Consider the following 19,071-nt stretch of genomic DNA (forward strand, 5'->3'; position numbering starts at 1 on the left):
ACCAATCCGTCTTGGGTGGCCCCATACGTCATGGCTTAGTTTCATTGAGTTAGACAAGGCTGTGGTCCATGTGATCAGATTGGCTAGTTGTCCGTGACTGTAGTTTTGGTCTGTCTGCCCCCTGATCCCCTCCCTCAGTGCCTACTGTCTTACCTGGGTTTCTCTTACCTTGGACTCAGGGTCTCTCTTCATGGCTGCTCTTCAAATCCCTTATGACTATGTAGTGGAAGTGAGAAACAGATTTAAGGGACTAGATCTGATAGACAGAGTGCCTGATGAACTATGGATCGAGGTTCCTGACACTGTACAGGAGACAGGAATCAAGACCCCAAGAAAAAGAAAAGCAAAAAAGCAAAATGGCTGTCTGAGGAGGCCTTAAAAATAGCTGTGAAAAGACAGGAAGTGAAAAGTAAAGGAGAAAAGGAAAGATATTCCCATTTAAGTGCAGAGTTCCAAAAAATAGCAAGGAGAGATAAGAAAGCCTTCCTTAGCAATCAATGCAAAGAAATAAAGGAAAACAATAGAATGGGAAAGCCTAGAGATCTCTTCAAGAAAATTAGAGATACCAAGGGAACATTTCATGTAAAGATGGGCTCAATAAAGGACAGAAAAGGTAGGGACCTAACAGAAGCAGAAGATATTAAGAAGAGATAACAAGAATACACAGAAGAACTGTACAAAAAAGATCTTCACCACCAAGTTAATCACAAAGGTGTGATCAGTCACTTAGAGCCGGACATCCTGGAATGTGAAGTCAAGTGGGCCTTAGGAAGCATCACTATGAACACAGCTAGTGGAAGTGATGGAATTCCAGTTGAGCTATTTCAAATCCTGAAAGATGACACCGTGAAAGTGCTGCACTCAATATGTCAGCAAATATGGAAAAACTCAGCAGTGGCCACAGGACTGGAAAAGGTCAGTTTTCATTCCAATCCCAAAGAAACACAATGCCATAGAATGCTCAAACTATTGCACAACTGCACTCATCTCAACGCTAACAAAGTAATGCTCAAAATGCTCCAAGTGAGGCTTCCAACAGTACACGAACCAAGAACTTCCAGATGTTCAAGGTGGATTTGGAAAAGAAAGAGGAACCAGAAATCAAATTGCCAACATCCTTTGGATCATAAAAAAAGCAAGAGAGTTCCAGAAAAAAACATCTGCTTCACTGACTATGCTAAAGCCTTTGACTAAGTGGATCACAGCAAACTGTGGAAAATTCTTCAAGAGATGGGAATACCAGACCACCTGTCCTGCCTGCTGAGAAATCTGGTAGGTCAAGAAGCAATAGTTAGAACAGGACATAGAACAACGAATTGGTTCCAAATTGGGAAAGGAGTGCAGCAAGTCTGTAGATTGTCACCCTGCTTATTTAACTTGTATGCAGAGTACATCATGCAAAATTCTGGGCTGGATGAAGCACAAGCTGGAATTAAGATTGCTGGGAGAAATATGAATAACCTCAGATATGCTGATGACACAACCCTTTTGGCAGAAAGCAAAGAGGAACTAAAGAGCATCCTGATGATGGTGAAAGAGGAGAGTGAAAAAGCTGGCTTAAAACTCAACTTTCAAAAAACTAAGATCATGGCATCTGGTCCCATCACTTCATGGCAGATAGACGGGGAAACAATGGAAACAGTGACAGATTTTATTTTCTTGGGCTCCAAAATCACTGCAGATGGTGATTGCAGCCATGAAATTAAGAGACACTTGTTTCTTGAAAGAAAGCTATGACCAACATAGACAGAAAATTGAAAAGCAGAGACATTACTTTGCCAACAAAGGTCCATATAGTCAAAGATATGGTTTTTCCAGTAGTCATGTAGGGATGTGAGAGTTGGACTATAAAGAAAACTGAGCACTGAAGAATTGATGCTTTTGAACTGTGGTGTTATAGAAGACTCTTGAGAGTCCCTTGGACTATAAGGAGATCCAACCAGTCCACCCTAAAGGAGATCAGTCCTGAATATTCATTGGAAGGACTGATACTGAAGCTAAAAATTCAATACTTTGGTCACCTGATGCAAAGAACTGACTCACTGGAAAAGACTTTGATGCTGGGAATGATTGAAGATGGGAAGAGAAGCGGACGACAGAGAATGAGATGGTTGAATGGCTCACTGACTCAATGGACATGAGTTTGAGTAAATTCCAGGAGTTGGTGATAGACAGGGAGGCCTGGCATGCTGCAGTCCATGGGGTTGCAAAGAGTTGGACACGACTGAGCAACTGAACTGAACTGATGTGTGGATGTGAGAGTTTGAAAGCTGAGTGCCGAAGAATTGATGCTTTTGAACTGTGGTGTTGGAAAATACTCTTGAGGGTCCCTTGAACTGCAAGGAGATCAAACCAGTTAATCCTAAAGAAATCATTCCTGAATATTCACTGGAAGGACTGATGCTGAAGCTTCAAAACTTTGGCCACCTGATGCAAAGAACTGACTCATTGGAAAAGACCCTGATGCTGGGAAAGATTGAAGGCAGGAGGAGAAGGTGATGACAGAGGATGAAATGATTGGATGGCATCACTGACTCGATGGGCATGAGTTTGGGTAAGCTCTGGGAGTTGGTGATGGACACGGAGGCCTGGAGTGCTGCAGTTCATGGGGTCACAAAGAGGCAGACACAACTCAGCAACTGAACTGAGCTGATAGTCTTCAAAAATATCAGAATAATGAAAATCAAAGAAAGACTGAAGAACTCTTCTAGATTGAATAGATCTAAACAACAAAATGTAGTGTGTGATTCTGGGTCCCTTGGCTATAATGAATATGGTTGGGATAATTAATGACACTTGAATAGAGTATTTGGATTGGGATGTAGTAATGTATTTATGTTAGCTTCCTGATTTTTATGATTTTGCTAAGTCACTTTGGGTCATGTCCAACTCTTTGAGACAGTATGATCCATAGCCTGCCTGGCTCTGTCCATGAGCTTCTCCAGGCATGAGTACTAGAGTGGGTTACTCCAGTTGATTACTCCTTTGGGTTACTCCAAATGATCTTCCTCACCCAGGAATTGAACCCATGTCTCCTACGTCTCTTGCCTTGGTAGGTGAGTTCTTTACCAGTAACGCCACCTGGGAATATTTTACTGTACTAGAACAATGCCCTTGTTTATAGGAAATACACACTGTAGCATCTATGTTGGAGTGATTAGACATGATGATTGCATGTTACAAATGGCACAGAGAAAATTTCTTGTAATATTTTTGGCACTTTCTCTAATTTTGAAATTATTTTTTAAAAATAGAAAAGAAAAAGAAAATCCTCATGAAGATTACATCTGAAATAAAACTACAGCCTTCACATTATTTTTTGTAACAGAAAAGAAGGAAAGATAATCATTTAAAGTTCAGGGAAAGAAATCCACCTGGCTGAGTTTGTTAAAATTGTATCTTTTTAAGTTAACTTTAAACAGCCGTTGGTACAATTTTGTGTCTATTAAATGCAATAAATATTCTTGGGTAATTCTGGTTATTCCCATACCAATAGATAAATATCTACTCCATATTTGAGTTATATAACTATATTAAATTCCTAGAACGTGTACCTGAAAGTTTGAAAATCTGGTTTCATTTTTGCTTACATTCTTAAATCTTGAATTTTCCATATTTTAGTAATTTAGATTCTATAGCCTATATAATAGATTCTAAATGTTTGATAATTTGTCTAAATCAGATTAATTTTGGCTTTTCTAAATATATAAATATCCTGTTTAAGAAATAGCTTTTTTGTAAAAATGGCTGTCTCAAGACTTTTGAGTTTATGAGGAAAACAATTGAAAATCAAGTGATATCATTATTATCATTATTTTATATTCATGTAAAATCAAAATAAATTAGAAGTCAGGAATTGGTTAAATGTTTACTGTTTCCTCTTTATTAATCCATATTTTCAGTGCTTGCTTTGTTAGATCTGATCTTTTCTGCTGTTTGTTTTTTCTGCATTCATGATTAAATGATTTGGATGAATTTCTCATTGAGAAAAAGTGAAAGTCTCTCAGTCTTGTCTGACTCTTTACAACCCCATGGACTATAAAGTCCATGGAATTCTCCAGGCCAGAATACTGGAGTGGGTAGCTTTTCCCTTCTCCAGGGTATATTCCCAGTCAAGGGGTCAAACTCAGGTCTCCTGCATTGCAGGCAGATTTTTCACCAGCTAAGCCTCCAGGGAAACCCAAGAATACTGAAGTGGGTAGCCTATCCCTTCTCTAGCAGATCTTCCTGACCCAGGAATCGGACCGGGATCTCCTGAATTGCAGATGGATTCTTTACTAGCTGAGATACCAAGGAAGTCCTCTCTTTGAGAGATGATGCTTGTGAAATGTTAAGTTTATGTGGATCTGTTCATCATTGCCCTTGATTTCTTTTAATATGGTGCGTGGTCTCCATAGCTGGGAGATATGTTTTAAATATGATTGAACAGAGATGGCAGGTATGAGGAGAGAATCAGCTCTAGGTAATTTCTCCATTCTTCATTTATCTATTTTAGGAGATGTATTGAGATCAACATTTACTCACTACAGTCAGATATGCAAAGAAATATGGTTAATTTTCTTTTTCTGTCACAGATGCCATCTTCTCCTCTGGCACTTCTTTACCCTGGGCAGTGTGCAACAGGACTGAGATACCTATGTTTTGCATTTAAATTCTTTCAACTTTTTACTCCCTAACTGGAATAGATTAGTTTCTTGAATTCAAAATTACACTTTCTATTAGGTTGGTTTAAAGATTGTTCTTCAGGTAAATGTCCATTTTTACCGTATTTTTCTCTTGGTTTCTTACTCCTCCCTTGGTCCTCTCCAAGTATATTGATGTATGAATAAATAGTGCTTGTGACTAAGGCAGCTGTGCAGTGGAGACCTCGGATTCATGGGGTATTCTCTTGATCCTTGCTCTTTTCTGATCCGGTCCATAGTTAACACTGAGGTTTTCTTGCCCAGCTCATCTTCGGGATAGCATGATGGCACCGAGCAATGTAGTCTGATCCTGGTCGTTTGCTCCTAGTCTCCAACTCCCTTCTTTCTGTGACCAGTTTGGGTCCAGGTCTCAGCACCTCCACACTTCATCACTGAAGTACATGGAAACAGCCTTTTTCCTTGTATGCAGAGTAGGCCTTGAAGAATAAGCCTCAGGTTTATCTATATACTTACATTTCTTTCTCAAATGTGCAACATCTCTCCTTTATCAAGCTCAATAAGACAACATACAGGGCTTCTCCTAGAACTTCATAGCTTTCTCTAGCTGTAACAATTCCAGTATTTCTGAACTTACCCATTTCTATTTGTATTTGCTACTCCACTCATCTTAGAGTTCTACCTCAAGAGGAAACAGGAGAACATGTGTATCTAACCAGTCTTCCCAGCTCTGTTTCTCCACACATTCTCCCCCACCCGCCACCCCCACACACAGTTTACCCAGGTAGAAAGAATGGAGTGTCACTTCCTCCTTTCCACCAATGTAGACTCACCTTGTTTCATAACTTCCTTTCCTGAGGAAGTAATCCTCAAAATTTGGTTTAAAGAAGAAAAAAATATTTTGCATATGCTATGAAAGGAATTTAATGATTTTATCCAGGACTGGATCTAAAAATAATTGGAGCTAAAAAATTTGAAAAATATTTTTATTCCTTGATAAGGCTTGGCTTTCAAAATTATTGTTTTCTCTCAACTAAAAGCAAATCCCTACTTTGGATTTTAAAAAGTGCATCTTTCTCTTACAAAATTTTCATTGTAAAAATTCCAACTCCAAAGATAGCTGGTCATGCACAAAAATGTGCCAAAGAAAAAAGTACTGTAATATAATTTATTAAATATTGACTTATTATATGTGTTTTATTATCCTTCACATCCCACAATACTGTGTTTCTTATAGTAGCTGAATTGAATCTTCTGGAGAATAATACTATCTTTTACTCTTCATAAAGTATGGAAACCACTAGATTTTCTAGCTACTTGTTTTGTTTTCATTGTTTTTGCTGCCCACACCCCATCTAGACCCTCAACTGGACATTTTTTTTTACCTCCTTGAGTCTAGGCTTCCGTGTTTAAGTATAATTATTTACCCTTTGACACATCATTGTAGTCATAGGGAATTACAATCAAGAAATTTACTGGAAATAGAGTGTTCTTGTGTAAAGAGCTTGCTTCTGAAACACTCAGGATTTTTTCTTGAATCATAAATTTTCATTTGCTTTTATGTCTTAAAGGCACTAATGTACATTATTAGATTCATAAAATTATAAGTCTGCACTCAAAAATTATACACATAGAATGTCATTAAACAATTATGGTATGAGACAGCTGTCACAATATGTATCTATTTAATTTATACCTTAGGCTACAACAAATACCTGATGAGAAAACAAGACTGACACTTATAATACCCTTGGGTTTTTTTTTTTTTTTTCCTAATTATATTGTACATAACACTGGAATATTCTTCTTTTGCAATGAAACTATATATGGCCTATAGCCCTTTGGAATAGTTAAAGGACACATCATTATTTCTCTCATTTTCTCATAGACCAATTATACTGAACAAATTCAAATCACGAGAACAGTTAAAATTCATAGATGCAATGGTAGCTCCACTTACATAAAAAGATATTATCTTAATAGCATTTAACCTTAAATTTCTGATTAGGAAACTATAACAATAAAGAGAAAATCTATTTATTAAATTTCTATCATGTGTCATGGGCTTTGTTATATCATTTTTAATCTATACAAGAGCACTTTGAGTTGTATTACTATCTTATTAGTAAAAGGTGAAGAAATCAATGCTCAGAGAAGCTAATAAACTCAAAGTCACACAGTAAGTGGCAGAATCAAGATTTTAACATATACATGTTTGCTTTTTCCATTGTGCTATGTCAGCTATTAATTTGAAGAGACATCTTGATAGATGTTGGTCTCATCTGTACTCAAGTTTTCTAAGGGCTCCCTTTCCAAAATTTAAGCAAGGGCTGCAAAGAGGTGGTTTTCAAAAACAAGAACTGTCAAATCCCAGGTAGTAATTAGGGTGAGTTACAAGTTCTATCTGGTGACTTCCTAATGGCAACGGTTGACTCATGCCAGATATTTTCTGAAGGACAATTCTTGAAAATCCAAATGACTCTTTTGTCTAAGAAGAGGGAATACCACAGAAAGATGGGATTGAGAAGAAGAAAGTGTAGAAATCCAAATGGCAAAGATCCATTGACCAGTTTAAAAGGAAATACAATCAAGATAAACAGTTCAGAGAGCTGGGGTAAGTCACAAATCACAATCTTAATTAACCAATTGGCTGAGCCTTCAGCTGAAGGCTGAAAAAAAAAAAAAAAGATGAAAATGATAAGTGAAGAAGAAAGCAGCAAAGGAATGGAGAATTCAGCTCAGAGCTCATTAAGCTCTGAAAGAAAAGTTTTCTTTTTTTTTTTTTTGGTCAGTGTAAAACAAGTGATACCAGAGCATATATGCCCAAGGACTCTTCTGTGATTCAACAAAGCATGGGAAAGACCATGATTCACAACATAATGAAAAAACACCTCACAGATACAAGGGGACAAGAAAAACAGGCTCTGTTACTCTGATTCAAACTACTTTACTTTCTTAATGTGATGTTTTCATGCTGTTTCCTTCACTCCCTTAAAAAAATAATATAGACTACAAGAATGGAGATGGCAGGTCATTATGATGAAGAGAGGAGGAGATGGTGAGGTGGTAGACAAGGAGGAAAATGTTCCTGAGTGTGTGGTTTTGTGTGTGTTTGTGTGTATGATAGAACAAAAACTCAGGGCTGGAAGAGGAGGAAAAATTATATGTTTGAATCCTGAAGCATTTTGTTTTATTTTTGAGAGTAACAAAAAGCTACCAACTCTGATCAAAAGATTTGAAAAAAAAAATCACTCCATATTTAGATCTGGTTAGAAAAAGGTGGAGGGGACTCAGCATTAATCTATCAATGGGGTCTAAGAAGTTAAGTTGCCAGATAAAATACAGGGTGCCTGGTAAAATTTGAAATTCACATAAACAATAAATAACTTTTTAGTGTAAGTATATTTTATGCAATATTTAACATCTTCCCACATTTCACAACTGCCCAGGTCTGAAACTCAGCCGAGCCATTTATTTGCAAGGATAAGCAATATTTGAATATATTTATATATAAATATATTTATACTAAACATTTTTTGTTTATTGAAATTCAAATTGAACAGAGGGTGAATGATCTGTGAATATACTTCTTTGGGGGTGTATTGTCGTGTAATAAGACATTACCATATAGAAAAAGAGCGCTACTGCTTTAATAGAATAAGCCAACAGCAGTTTCTATGATCAACTAGAAGTTTAAGAAGGAGTGAGTTTTTCTATATGACACAACATTATAACTAAGAATTTAACTTTTGGATGAGATATATTTTGGTTTAATCTCTAGTTCTGTAGTTTTCTAGCTATATAAACTTGGGCAGGTGACTTTTCAAACCTTGATTTTCTAATTTTTTAGTAAAGCTACTAAGAATCCTTACCCTATTAATTGCTTCACGAAAGCACAATTTTTATAGTCTTAAAGGACATCTCCCACCAGAAGGGCTCCCACTTGGTTTAATGTTCTATTGAGCCATCTTAGAATTCTTAGTAATTTTATCTGTGAACATATCCGTGAGAGAGGCAACACACTGGGTAACAATGAGCACATATGATTATGAGCAAACATAGTGCCCAGAACTGTAGATTCAAGTCCCAGGGCATGAAGGGCAGTATAGGTGACAAGAAGTGGGTCATGTTGTCTGGAACACACGTGCATACCTGAGCAGGCTGCCAGAATAGAACCTTGGTTCAGATTGGTAGTGGAAATTGTGGCAGCAGAGATAGCTGTCAGCAGTGGCAGTGACCATGGTCCAGGAAAGTTCCCCACATGGACACAGGGATGGGACAGATGGTAGAAGACTCTTCTAGCTCATCCTTCTATTCTAAAGCTTTCCCTGCCAAGTCTGCACAAATATTATCTCTCTATCCTGAGCTTTGTTAGAAGGAGTGCAAGCATTCAATCGGTAAACTTTCCCAATAAATTATCACAAAATAAGAATTCCTCGGCTTGCCAGGTAGCACCAGTGGTAAAGAACACAACTGCCAATGCAAGAAACATAGGAGATGTTTGTTCAATCCCTTGGTTAGGAGTTATATCGGTGTCTTCCCCGGTGGCTCAGAGGGTAAAGCATCTGTCTGCAATGCAGGAGACCTGGGTTCGATCCCTGGGTCAGGAAGATCCCCTGGAGAAGGAAATGGCAACCCACTCTGGTACTCTTGCCTGGAAAATCCCATGGACAGAGAAGCCTGGTAGGCTACAGTCCATGGGGTTGCAAAGAGTCGGACATAACTGAGCAACTTCACTTTGAGTTATTAGAATTCTTAAAAATATTTAAAATCTCCAGTTTTGAAAACTGCTCCACCATTGCACAACAAATACCTATGGGCTTAGAAATTGAAATTTCATGTAAAGATCATGGCAGTCAATGGAAAAGAAGACGATTTTCAAATGATACTTTGAATGAAGTGATTATTAATGCAAAAGATAATTTAAAAATTAAGTTTTCTTTGTATAGGCACTTTGAATTATGTACAAATATGATGCCACTTTCAATTTTTTGTATGACCTCTGCAAATTACAGGAAATGCCTGATGAAACATTAAAATTCCATTAGGTATATTTGAATTTAAAATTAATTTCAGACTTATTCAGAACTAATTTCTATGAATAGTTAAATATTTTGAGAAAAAGAGTTATGTAAGAATCATGAGCTCTAGAAGTACTGAAACTTATATTTTTAAATAATTTATTAGAAATTTATCCAAATGTCAGTTCCTATAGAACACTCTTAAGGAAATTCCCTGGTAGTTCAGTGATTAGGACTCTGTGCTTCTACTGCTGAGAGGCTGGTTTCAATCCCTGGTCAGGAAAGTAGGATCCCACAGGCCACATGGTGTGGCCAAAAACAATAAATAAAACAAAATAAAATACTTTTAAGAGGTCCAGTTGCAGTTGCATCAGTGAAAAGAACTTTCTCAAAATTAAAAATTCTCAAAAATTTTAAGATTCAAATGATCCATGAGGTAATGAATTAGATTTAGAGATATTTAGTTGAAAATACGTACAAATTGTTACACAAGTAAATACTTATAGATATGTACATATTGTCACCCTGCTTATTTAACTTATATGCAGAGTACATCATGAGAAATGCTGGGCTGGAAGAAACACAAGCTGGAATCAAGATTGCCGGGAGAAATATCAATAACCTCAGATATGCAGATGACACCAGCCTTATGGCAGAAAGTGAAGAGGAACTCAAAAGCCTCTTGATGAAAGTGAAAGAGGAGAGTGAAAAAGTTGGCTTGAAGCTCAACATTCAGAAAACTAAGATCATGGCATCTGGTCCCATCACTTCATGGGAAATAGATGGGGAAACATTGTCAGACTTTATTTTTTGGGGCTCCAAAATCACTGCAGATGGTGATTGCAGCCATGAAATCAAAAGACGCTTACTCCTTGGAAGGAAAGTTATGACCAACCTAGATAGCATATTGAAAAGCAGAGACATTACTTCCCCAACAAACTTCTGTCTAGACAAGGCAAAGGTTTTCCCAGTAGTTATGTATGGATGTGAGAGTTGGACTGTGAAGAAGGCTGAGCGCTGAAGAATTGATGCTTTTGAAGTGTGGTGTTAGAGAAGACTCTTGAGAGTCCCTTGGACTGCAAGGAGATCCAACCAGTCCATTCTAAAGGAGATCAGTCCTGGGTGTTCTTTGGAAGGACTGATGTTGAAGCTGAAACTCCAGTACTTTGGCCACCTCGTGCGAAGAGTTGACTCATTGGAAAAGACTCTGATGCTGGGAGGGATTGGGGGCAGGAGGAGAAGGGGACGACAGAGAATGAGATAGCTGGATGGCATCACTGACTCGATGGACGTGAGTCTGAGTGAACTCCGGGAGTTGATGATGGACAGGGAGGCCTGGCGTGCTGCAGTTCATGGGGTCGCAAAGAGTTGGACACGACTGAGCATCTGAACTGAACATATACACTGGATATATATATATATATATGTATATATTTACTGTGTCTATGCTATGCTTGTACATATGTACATGTAGTGTATAACAAATCTATAAATACATACATATATTAACTATGTGTGTATATATGTAGGCATATTTCCTCCCTCTTTCAGCTGAGAGGATTTAGAAGCAAGGAAACCCAGTGGCTAGAAACAAACTTCGCTCCCAAATCTTGAATTCTAATATTATTCTTCAATAAAAGACATCAGGACTCCATGAAGAAGTGGCTGATTTTAGGTCTGGGACAGGAAATACATAAGATGAGCCCATAGTACCTTTTACTTCCAGAAAGAAAGTGGTAAAAAACAAACAAACAAAATGACAGTGATATGTCAACTAGTTGAACACAGGAGGCAAGTGAAAAAGCTCTGAAGGTTAACTTTGGACCAATTTGAGCAACAAAGTATTTGATTGTAACTCAAGTGCAAAATAGATATCCTGGAGTATATACTGATATAAGTAAATGCTTGAAAAAAATAAGTGAGGGAGAAGAGACAAATCTCTTACGCTAAAGAATTTCAAACAATTTATGTAGTTACTACATTCTCAAGGAAGTGGAATATAACTCTCCACTACTTAAGGATGTGCTGCAAATAGTGACTTCCTTCCAGAGAGTACCATGCAGGAAGGGGAGCAGGAAGAGTAACTTTGCGGTGGAGAAACCACAGAAACATTACCTCAGTAAGGTGAATGAGTCATAAACAGTAATAAATCATGTTAATAGAACATAATGATGTAATGACAATGACACTTTACCTCTGTGGTCTTCCTCCCTCAAACCTGTGACTGTAATCTAATCATGAGAAACATGAGAAATACCATGTTTTTATCATATTTCTCTTGAGAAAAATCATGAGAAATATCCCTATTTAAGGGATAGTCTACAAAATACCTGACCAGTAGTCTTCAAAATCATCAAGGTCATCAAAATAAGTTTGAGAAACTGTCACAGACAAAATGATCCTAAGGAGACATAACAACTAAATATTGACAGAAAAGGACATTAGGAAAAAAAACTGGAGAAATATAAGTAAAGAATGGGTTTTATTTTAATAATAATGTATTAATATTGGTTCAATAATAACAAATGTACCATATTAATGTTAGATATTAACAATAAAGAGAACTTTGTAGGGACATATGAACATTGCACTTTTCTGTAAACCAAAAACTGTCTAAAATTATGCTTATTTTAAATAAACTTTTGACTCAAATGTTTACATTTCAAAAAGAAAAAAAAAGTGTGGTCTTTCCAAGAGTTATTGATATAAATTTTTAAAATACCAATTGAAAGCAAGGTTGATAAAAGTATAAATTTTCATAAGTTAACAAATAAATTTCCATAAAAGCCCTAAAGTTTTATGATAAACTAATACATGATACATAGTGTTGCTGTTTATTGTGACAGCAATAATTATATTTTTATAATTTATTAGTTTTTAATGTTACTCATGCACCATCAATAAATAATAAAATCTTTTTTAGAGGGAAAAGCTTAAAAGGCCTCAAATTTTCACATTTCACTAGCCCCTACAAATTATATGGCTGATTTACATAATTTCTATACCATAGGACTGCTAGGAAGTTAAATGAGATTATCTATGTTAAGCACTTAGGTACCATGTGCTACATAAGAACTGCTCTATAAAGAGTTAAGTATTATTATTGAGGAGTTATTGTCAGTGCCCAGATATTAATACACAAGAACAGTCATTCTTCAGAGAATGTTTGTAACACCTCAGTTAGATTTTTAACTAAGTCAAAGCAAAATCACTTTTAGATTCAACAAACTGGTGTTACACAGATGGTGAGAGATACTGGTAAATATAGTTGCATGTAAAATTAAATACTGGAGAAGAAAAAATGTGATGAAAGAAAGTTCAGGAACAGTTTCTGATTTAAACAAGACTTGCTGATTTCCTGTTGCTGTAATGAGAGTTTAAATACTTTGTTTTCTTTAATTGTCAACACTGCTGTGAAGTGTAAGCACAAAGCAGGAAACCAAACTGAGGTCTGGGAAGCTGAGTAAGATGCTCAGCTCACAATATGAGTAATAGAATTGGGACTGGAATCAGGTTTTTCTTATTTCCATGTAGTTTTCTTTTCATTACCTCACAATGCCTCACATTTCTCATGGTGCAGTTTTCTATTTTCTCCCTTTTTTTCCCCTGAGATATAGTTGATTTACAATGTTCTTTAAGTTTCAGGTGTCCAACATAGTGGTTCACAACTTTTAAAGTTTATGCTTGATTTATAGTTATTATAAAATGTTAACTAGATTCCCTGCGCTTTACAATATGTCTTTGTAGTTCATTTATTTTTACATAGTGATATGTACCTCTCAAACTCCTATCCTGCCCCTCCCCCTCCCTTCTCTTCACTGGTAACCAACTAGTTTGTTCTCTACGTCTGTGAGTCTGTTTCTTTCTTGATATATTCCCTAGTTTGTTTTATTTTTTAGATTTCACATATAAGTGATATACTATAGTATTTGTCTTTCTCTGACTTATTTCATTAAGCATAATACCCTTCAGGTCCATCCATGTTGTTACAAGTGGCAAAATTTCATCCATTTTTATGGCTGAGTAGTATTCCTTTGTGTGTGAGTGGAACACACACACACATATACCACATCTACTTTGTCCATTCAGCTGTTGACAGTCACTTAGGTTGCTTCCATATCTTGGCTATCATAAATAACGTTGCTATAAGCACTGAGATGCATACATCCTTCTGCTGTTGCTGCTAAGTCGCTTCAGTCGTGTCCGACTCTGTGCGACCCCATAGACGGAAGCCCACCAGGCTCCCCCGTCCCTGGGATTCTCCAGGCAAGAACACTGGAGTGGGTTGTCATTTCCTTCTCGAATGCATGAAAGTGAAAGGGAAGTCGCTCAGTCGTGTCCAACTCTTAGCGACCCCATAGACTACAGCCTACCAGGCTCCTCTATCCATGGGATTTTCCAGGCAAGAGTACTGGAGTGGGGTGCCACATCCGTCTGAATTAATGTTTTTTTTTTTTTCCCCCTGGATATATACCTAGGAGTGGAATTGCTGGGTCATATGGTAGTTCTATTTTTAGTTTTCTGAGGAAGTTCCATACCGTTTACCACAATAGCTGCATCAATTTGCATTCTCAACAGTGTACAAGGGTTCCCCTTTGTTCACATCCTTACCAACATTCATTATTTGTATTCTCTTTCTGATGATAGCTGTTCTGACAGGTGTGAGGTGATATCTCATTGTGGCTTTGATTTGCATTTCTCTGTTGATTAGTGATGCTGAGCATCTTTTCACATGCCTGTTGGCCATCTGTGTGTCTTTGGAGTACTAGTGAATGAAAATGGCTGGATATCTTTAATGGACTTAGTTTGAACAGGTAAGAATTAAGAGTGGCTTATTTCCCTACTTCTTTTACAAGCTTAATTTCCATAAATAGTTTTGACTCATAATTTCCATAAATAGCTTTTTCCTTATAGTGGTTATAATACTCTGTAATGAATTCACTCCTTTCCATCTCTGTTGGGTTATGACTAGACTCAATTTTTATCCAATGTTTGGTCAGGCAGTCCCATGGAAATAACTGCTCCCAGCCCCTCATGGGATTCTCAAGCAAGACTGACATGTTGTCTCATTCTTTATACATTGTGCTTTCCACTTGGGCCCTTCTTTAACCTATGAGACACACAGGAGGTGCAGTGGCTTGCCCAGCGTGGTCTTTGAGACTGCATATGGACAGATAGGCAGCATCACTGACTTGCTTCCACTCACTAGCTCCCCTCATGTATTGTGGTGGGTGCTATGCATGCCATCACTCTGGTCCTGCTATTTAGATTCCCCATGGCTCCTGGAAGGACCAAGTGGTACAACCTGAAAGTGTGCCACTATTGATTCACTATATGGTGAACTTTGTTCAAAGGCAGATAGAAGGTAGATCAACTCTTCTTCCTCTTGCTCCCTGGTCAGACTATGCAGCAACACAGTAGCTCATGTAGACTTTCTGAAGATACTATATTTACTTGATATAAAGTTCTAGCCAGTCTGGTAATCTACATTTGATTTCCATGCCTTCCTGTTCATTGGCACTTTTCCTTCCTTTCCTGTTTCTTTCCTAGAATTGCATGTCCAAAAGTAAAAGTAAGGGGTTTTTTTTTTTTTTTTTTTTGCTTCAGGCTCTGTTTTCAAGGAAATCAAGACTAAGACTATTGGTGATTCTAAGATCCCCTGTGTTAGGTTTTCTGCTTAGAGGTCAAGTCCTATTCCCCTTATTAAAAAAAAAAATCAGCAATAACTTTACATTGTAGATACAGAATCTTTGTGTTCTTGCCTAAAACTAATTGATTGAGAGATAAAAGATAAATGGAAGGATCATATCTATTGGGCTCCAAGTATGTAGAGGAGGCTGTCCTACTAGGAAAACCATGATAAATTCATAGGTTAATAGCTGATTTGGTGGGGGAAAGAGTTATTCATACAACTATTCCAGTCATTAGCACTGTAAAAATTCTTATTCTTGATTTGCAAGAGGTAGAGTTTAGGCTTTTTAGGGGATGGGCATACCATAAATAACTCTGAGGGAGTAAGAGGTGAGTATATAGATAAACAGGTTATTCCATGTGCAATTGTTTATTTGCTTACTGCTTTGATTTATAGGGCTTCTCCAATGGATCATCAGTTAAGAATTCACCTGCAATACAGGAGATGCAGGAGATGCAGATTTGATCCCTGGGTTGGAAAGAGCCCTTGGAGGAGGAAATGGCAACCAACTCCAGTATTCTTGCCTGGAGAATCCCATGGACAGGAGTCTGATGGGCTACAGGGCATGGGGTTGCAAAGAGTTGGACATGGCTGAGTGACTGAGTACAGCACAACACGTTGTGATTTACATTAATGCATTCTATTCATTCATGGCCAAATAACCAGAGTAAATTTGCTACTGTGATGTGTTTAAATAGTAACAACCAGACTGTAGAGAAGAACACAGGATAACCACTATTTTCACACTCCTCTCACAGGAAGATAATGAAGTGAAGACAGCAACCCAGTCAAATTCTTGGGAGAGGAAGCTCAATAACATAAAATAATAGAGTTACCAACTTTTGCCCTATAATTAGTGGTAATCTAATTGATATGTCAGAATAAAGGTCAGGGAAACGAGTAAACATGTCTAGGTAACAATAATGTGGCATTGATATTAAAAATGCAGATGTCTCTTGACATAATATTTACTGAGTACTTTGCATCACACCAAATTTCTTGTTAAATGTTTAGTTCTTCCTTTGATGACTTGTTTGCTTAATGTATAATCACAGATCTTGTTTCTAACACGCCTTTAAGCAATATCATGACGTGATCATTTTCCTGTGGTAACTGGGGTTGCAGGAGTTCAAAATGTTTTGGGAATGAATGACTAGGCATCCAAGTGACAACATATATTACCTAATTTTAAATAATATGGTAGAGATTTAATCTGTCTGAGTTTAGGGGAAGCTCTGATTAATGTCTTTATCATTTGAGCACTGAAATGAATGGTTATGTCATTTACTTATATCTCAAAAGCAATGTTCTTTCACATGATTAAGCTGCAGCCTTTTAAAACAAAGGAAAAAAAAAACAAAGACTCATTTCCCTCTTACGTGTGTCGTGATTGGGCTAGTTCTTCTGTGGCATCTCTTACATTAATAAGAAATTTTCATTTTATGCAAAGAGATGATGATGACTGTAAAGAGGAAGTGAAGAGTTTTCTGCTGCTATTTTAATTTAAATTACTCACTGAGAGGACAAAGATGACAGCCTATAACCTCATCAATTCACTTACCTTATAGCATGCATTTGAACCTAGTATTTTACAGACTTCATTCAGCAAACATTTACTGGCGGCCTATCATGTAGAGGCACTATTATAGGTGTTGGTGTTTTGGTAGTCAAAGAGAGGAGACAGGGAGTAAGCAAATAGACACACATAATATACTTCCAGATTGGTTTTTGGTGCTAAAGAAACAAATTAAACCAGAATGAGAGCTAGAGAATGGAGAGGTCCTGGGCACTATTTCATGGTGGAATGAGGAAAAAAATCTTTGAGGATATTAGATTTAAGTTGAGACCTGAAGAATGGCATTCTTTGAGAAATATTAAAACAGCTTTAATTCAACAGCTCCTTCAAATAAATTTACATTTTATAAATTTAAATAGCATCTATATATATTTGGAAGTGGGAAGTAATATATATTCACAAGGTATTGTTTGGAGCACTAATAGATTTAGGATTCTTTATGATAACTACTGGGCTCCAAAATCACTGCAGATGGTGACTGCAGCCATGAAATTAAAAGACTCTTACTCCTTGGAAGGAAAGTTATGACCAACCTAGTAGCATATTCAAAAGCAGAGACATTACTTTGCCAAAAAAGGTTCGTCTAGTCAAGGCTATGGTTTTTCCTGTGGTCACGTATGGATGTGAGAGTTGGACTGTGAAGAAGGCTGATCACCGAAGAATTGATGCTTTTGAACTGTGATGTTGGAGAAGACTCTTGAGAGTCCCTTGGACTGCAAGGAGATCCAACCAGTCCATTCTGAAGGGGATCAGCCCTGGGATTTCTTTGGAAGGAATGATGCTAAAGCTGAAACTCCAGTATTTTGGCCACCTCATGAGAAGAGTTGACTCATTGGAAAAGACCCTGATGCTGGGAGGGATTGGGGGCAGGAGGAGAAGGGGATGACAGAGGATGAGATGGCTGGATGGCATCACCAACTTGATGGACATTAGTTTGGGTGAACTTTGGAAGTTGGTGATGGACAAGGAGGCCTGGCGTGCTGTAATTCATGGGGTCGCAGAGTTGGACACAACTGAGCAACTGATCTGATCTGATGATAACTACACACCCCAGTCCTTCCGTTAGGGCTCCAAAGCTGAGAAGCGCTTCTCTAGATTACCCCCACATGCCGGGTCCCATCCTCATACTCCATAATGTGCATTTCTTTTCTAGTGTGCTCAAATGTGCTATCTTCATTATTTTGTGCAAGTTCATTATTCTCCTCACTCAAAATGCCAGCCTTTCTCCACAGTTTCTTCCCGTCTAAATCCTCCCTTTCCATCAAGGCCTAAACTACCCTAAAGCTTCTCTAGCAATAGGTCATATCGCTAGAAAAAAAATATGTACTTTTCCTAACTTGGTGCTGCCTCGCTTTGTCCACTAGTATTTCATATATTTAGTTTATACTCTCCAGGTTTGTAGGCAACAAACATTTTTTGTATTTCTTGATCAGATTCAATAACTATGTTTATGGTTCTGAACATACGTAAATTCAGAAAATACTTGGCAGTCCACCTGCAGTGGGACCAGTAGATCCCTCCTGTGCACAGGCATGGGGTTGGACCCTACCAGCAGCTGCTCCCTGGCCGGCCAGGCCAACCAGCACAACTGGGCATTGTCTGGTGCCAGGTAGAAATGGCTGAAGGAGTGTTGCTCTTTCTACATTCTCTTGGGCAGATGCAACAGGGGAGAGCAAAGCCCCTGCCTCTGGAAATTTGCAGTAATCATTACTGTCACTATAGTCATATCTACAAGTCCCTCAAGGCAGAGGTCTGGAGCGACCTCCTCAAAGGTTGCTGTCCACTGGGCATGAAGCTCAAGAGTAAACCCATACCGCTGTACTCTGACTTCTCCCTCGGGCCTCTGGGGTGCCCAGAAATAAGAAATGGAGTTTAGAGGTTATAAAACAGGCAATTATATTAAATGCCATCTTGCATCTGAGTTTGCTGTGTATTTATACTTTCTCCTCACTAGATAATGTGGTTTCTTTTAAAGCAGAATCCATTATTTAATAGATATATTTTTATTTATCCTGAAACTGTATACTGTCCTCTGCAGGAGTAAATTTTAAAAATAGAACTTAGTCTATGCTTCTTCCCAGAACCATTTTTAACCTTCCCTAGATGTGAAGCCACCCACATTAAAAGCTGTTTGCCCTCTGA

The 19,071-nt window shown here is 37.7% G+C and overlaps 1 protein-coding gene across 1 annotated transcript in view; it reads right to left on the reverse strand.

The window, feature by feature from the left end:
- Positions 1–18,191, reverse strand: part of TMPRSS11F (transmembrane serine protease 11F) — a 123,258-nt gene extending 105,067 nt beyond the window's left edge. The window contains exons 1-2 of the mRNA XM_059887894.1: positions 18,030–18,191; positions 15,116–15,207 (exon numbers count right to left, since the gene is read on the reverse strand). Coding sequence (XP_059743877.1) covers positions 15,116–15,207; positions 18,030–18,191 — 254 coding nt within the window. The remainder of the gene's footprint in view (positions 1–15,115; positions 15,208–18,029) is intronic.
- Positions 18,192–19,071: the final 880 nt, after the last annotated feature.

The sequence above is a fragment of the Bos taurus genome, chromosome 6 (assembly GCF_002263795.3).
Source record: "Bos taurus isolate L1 Dominette 01449 registration number 42190680 breed Hereford chromosome 6, ARS-UCD2.0, whole genome shotgun sequence".
Taxonomy (NCBI): domain Eukaryota; kingdom Metazoa; phylum Chordata; class Mammalia; order Artiodactyla; family Bovidae; genus Bos; species Bos taurus.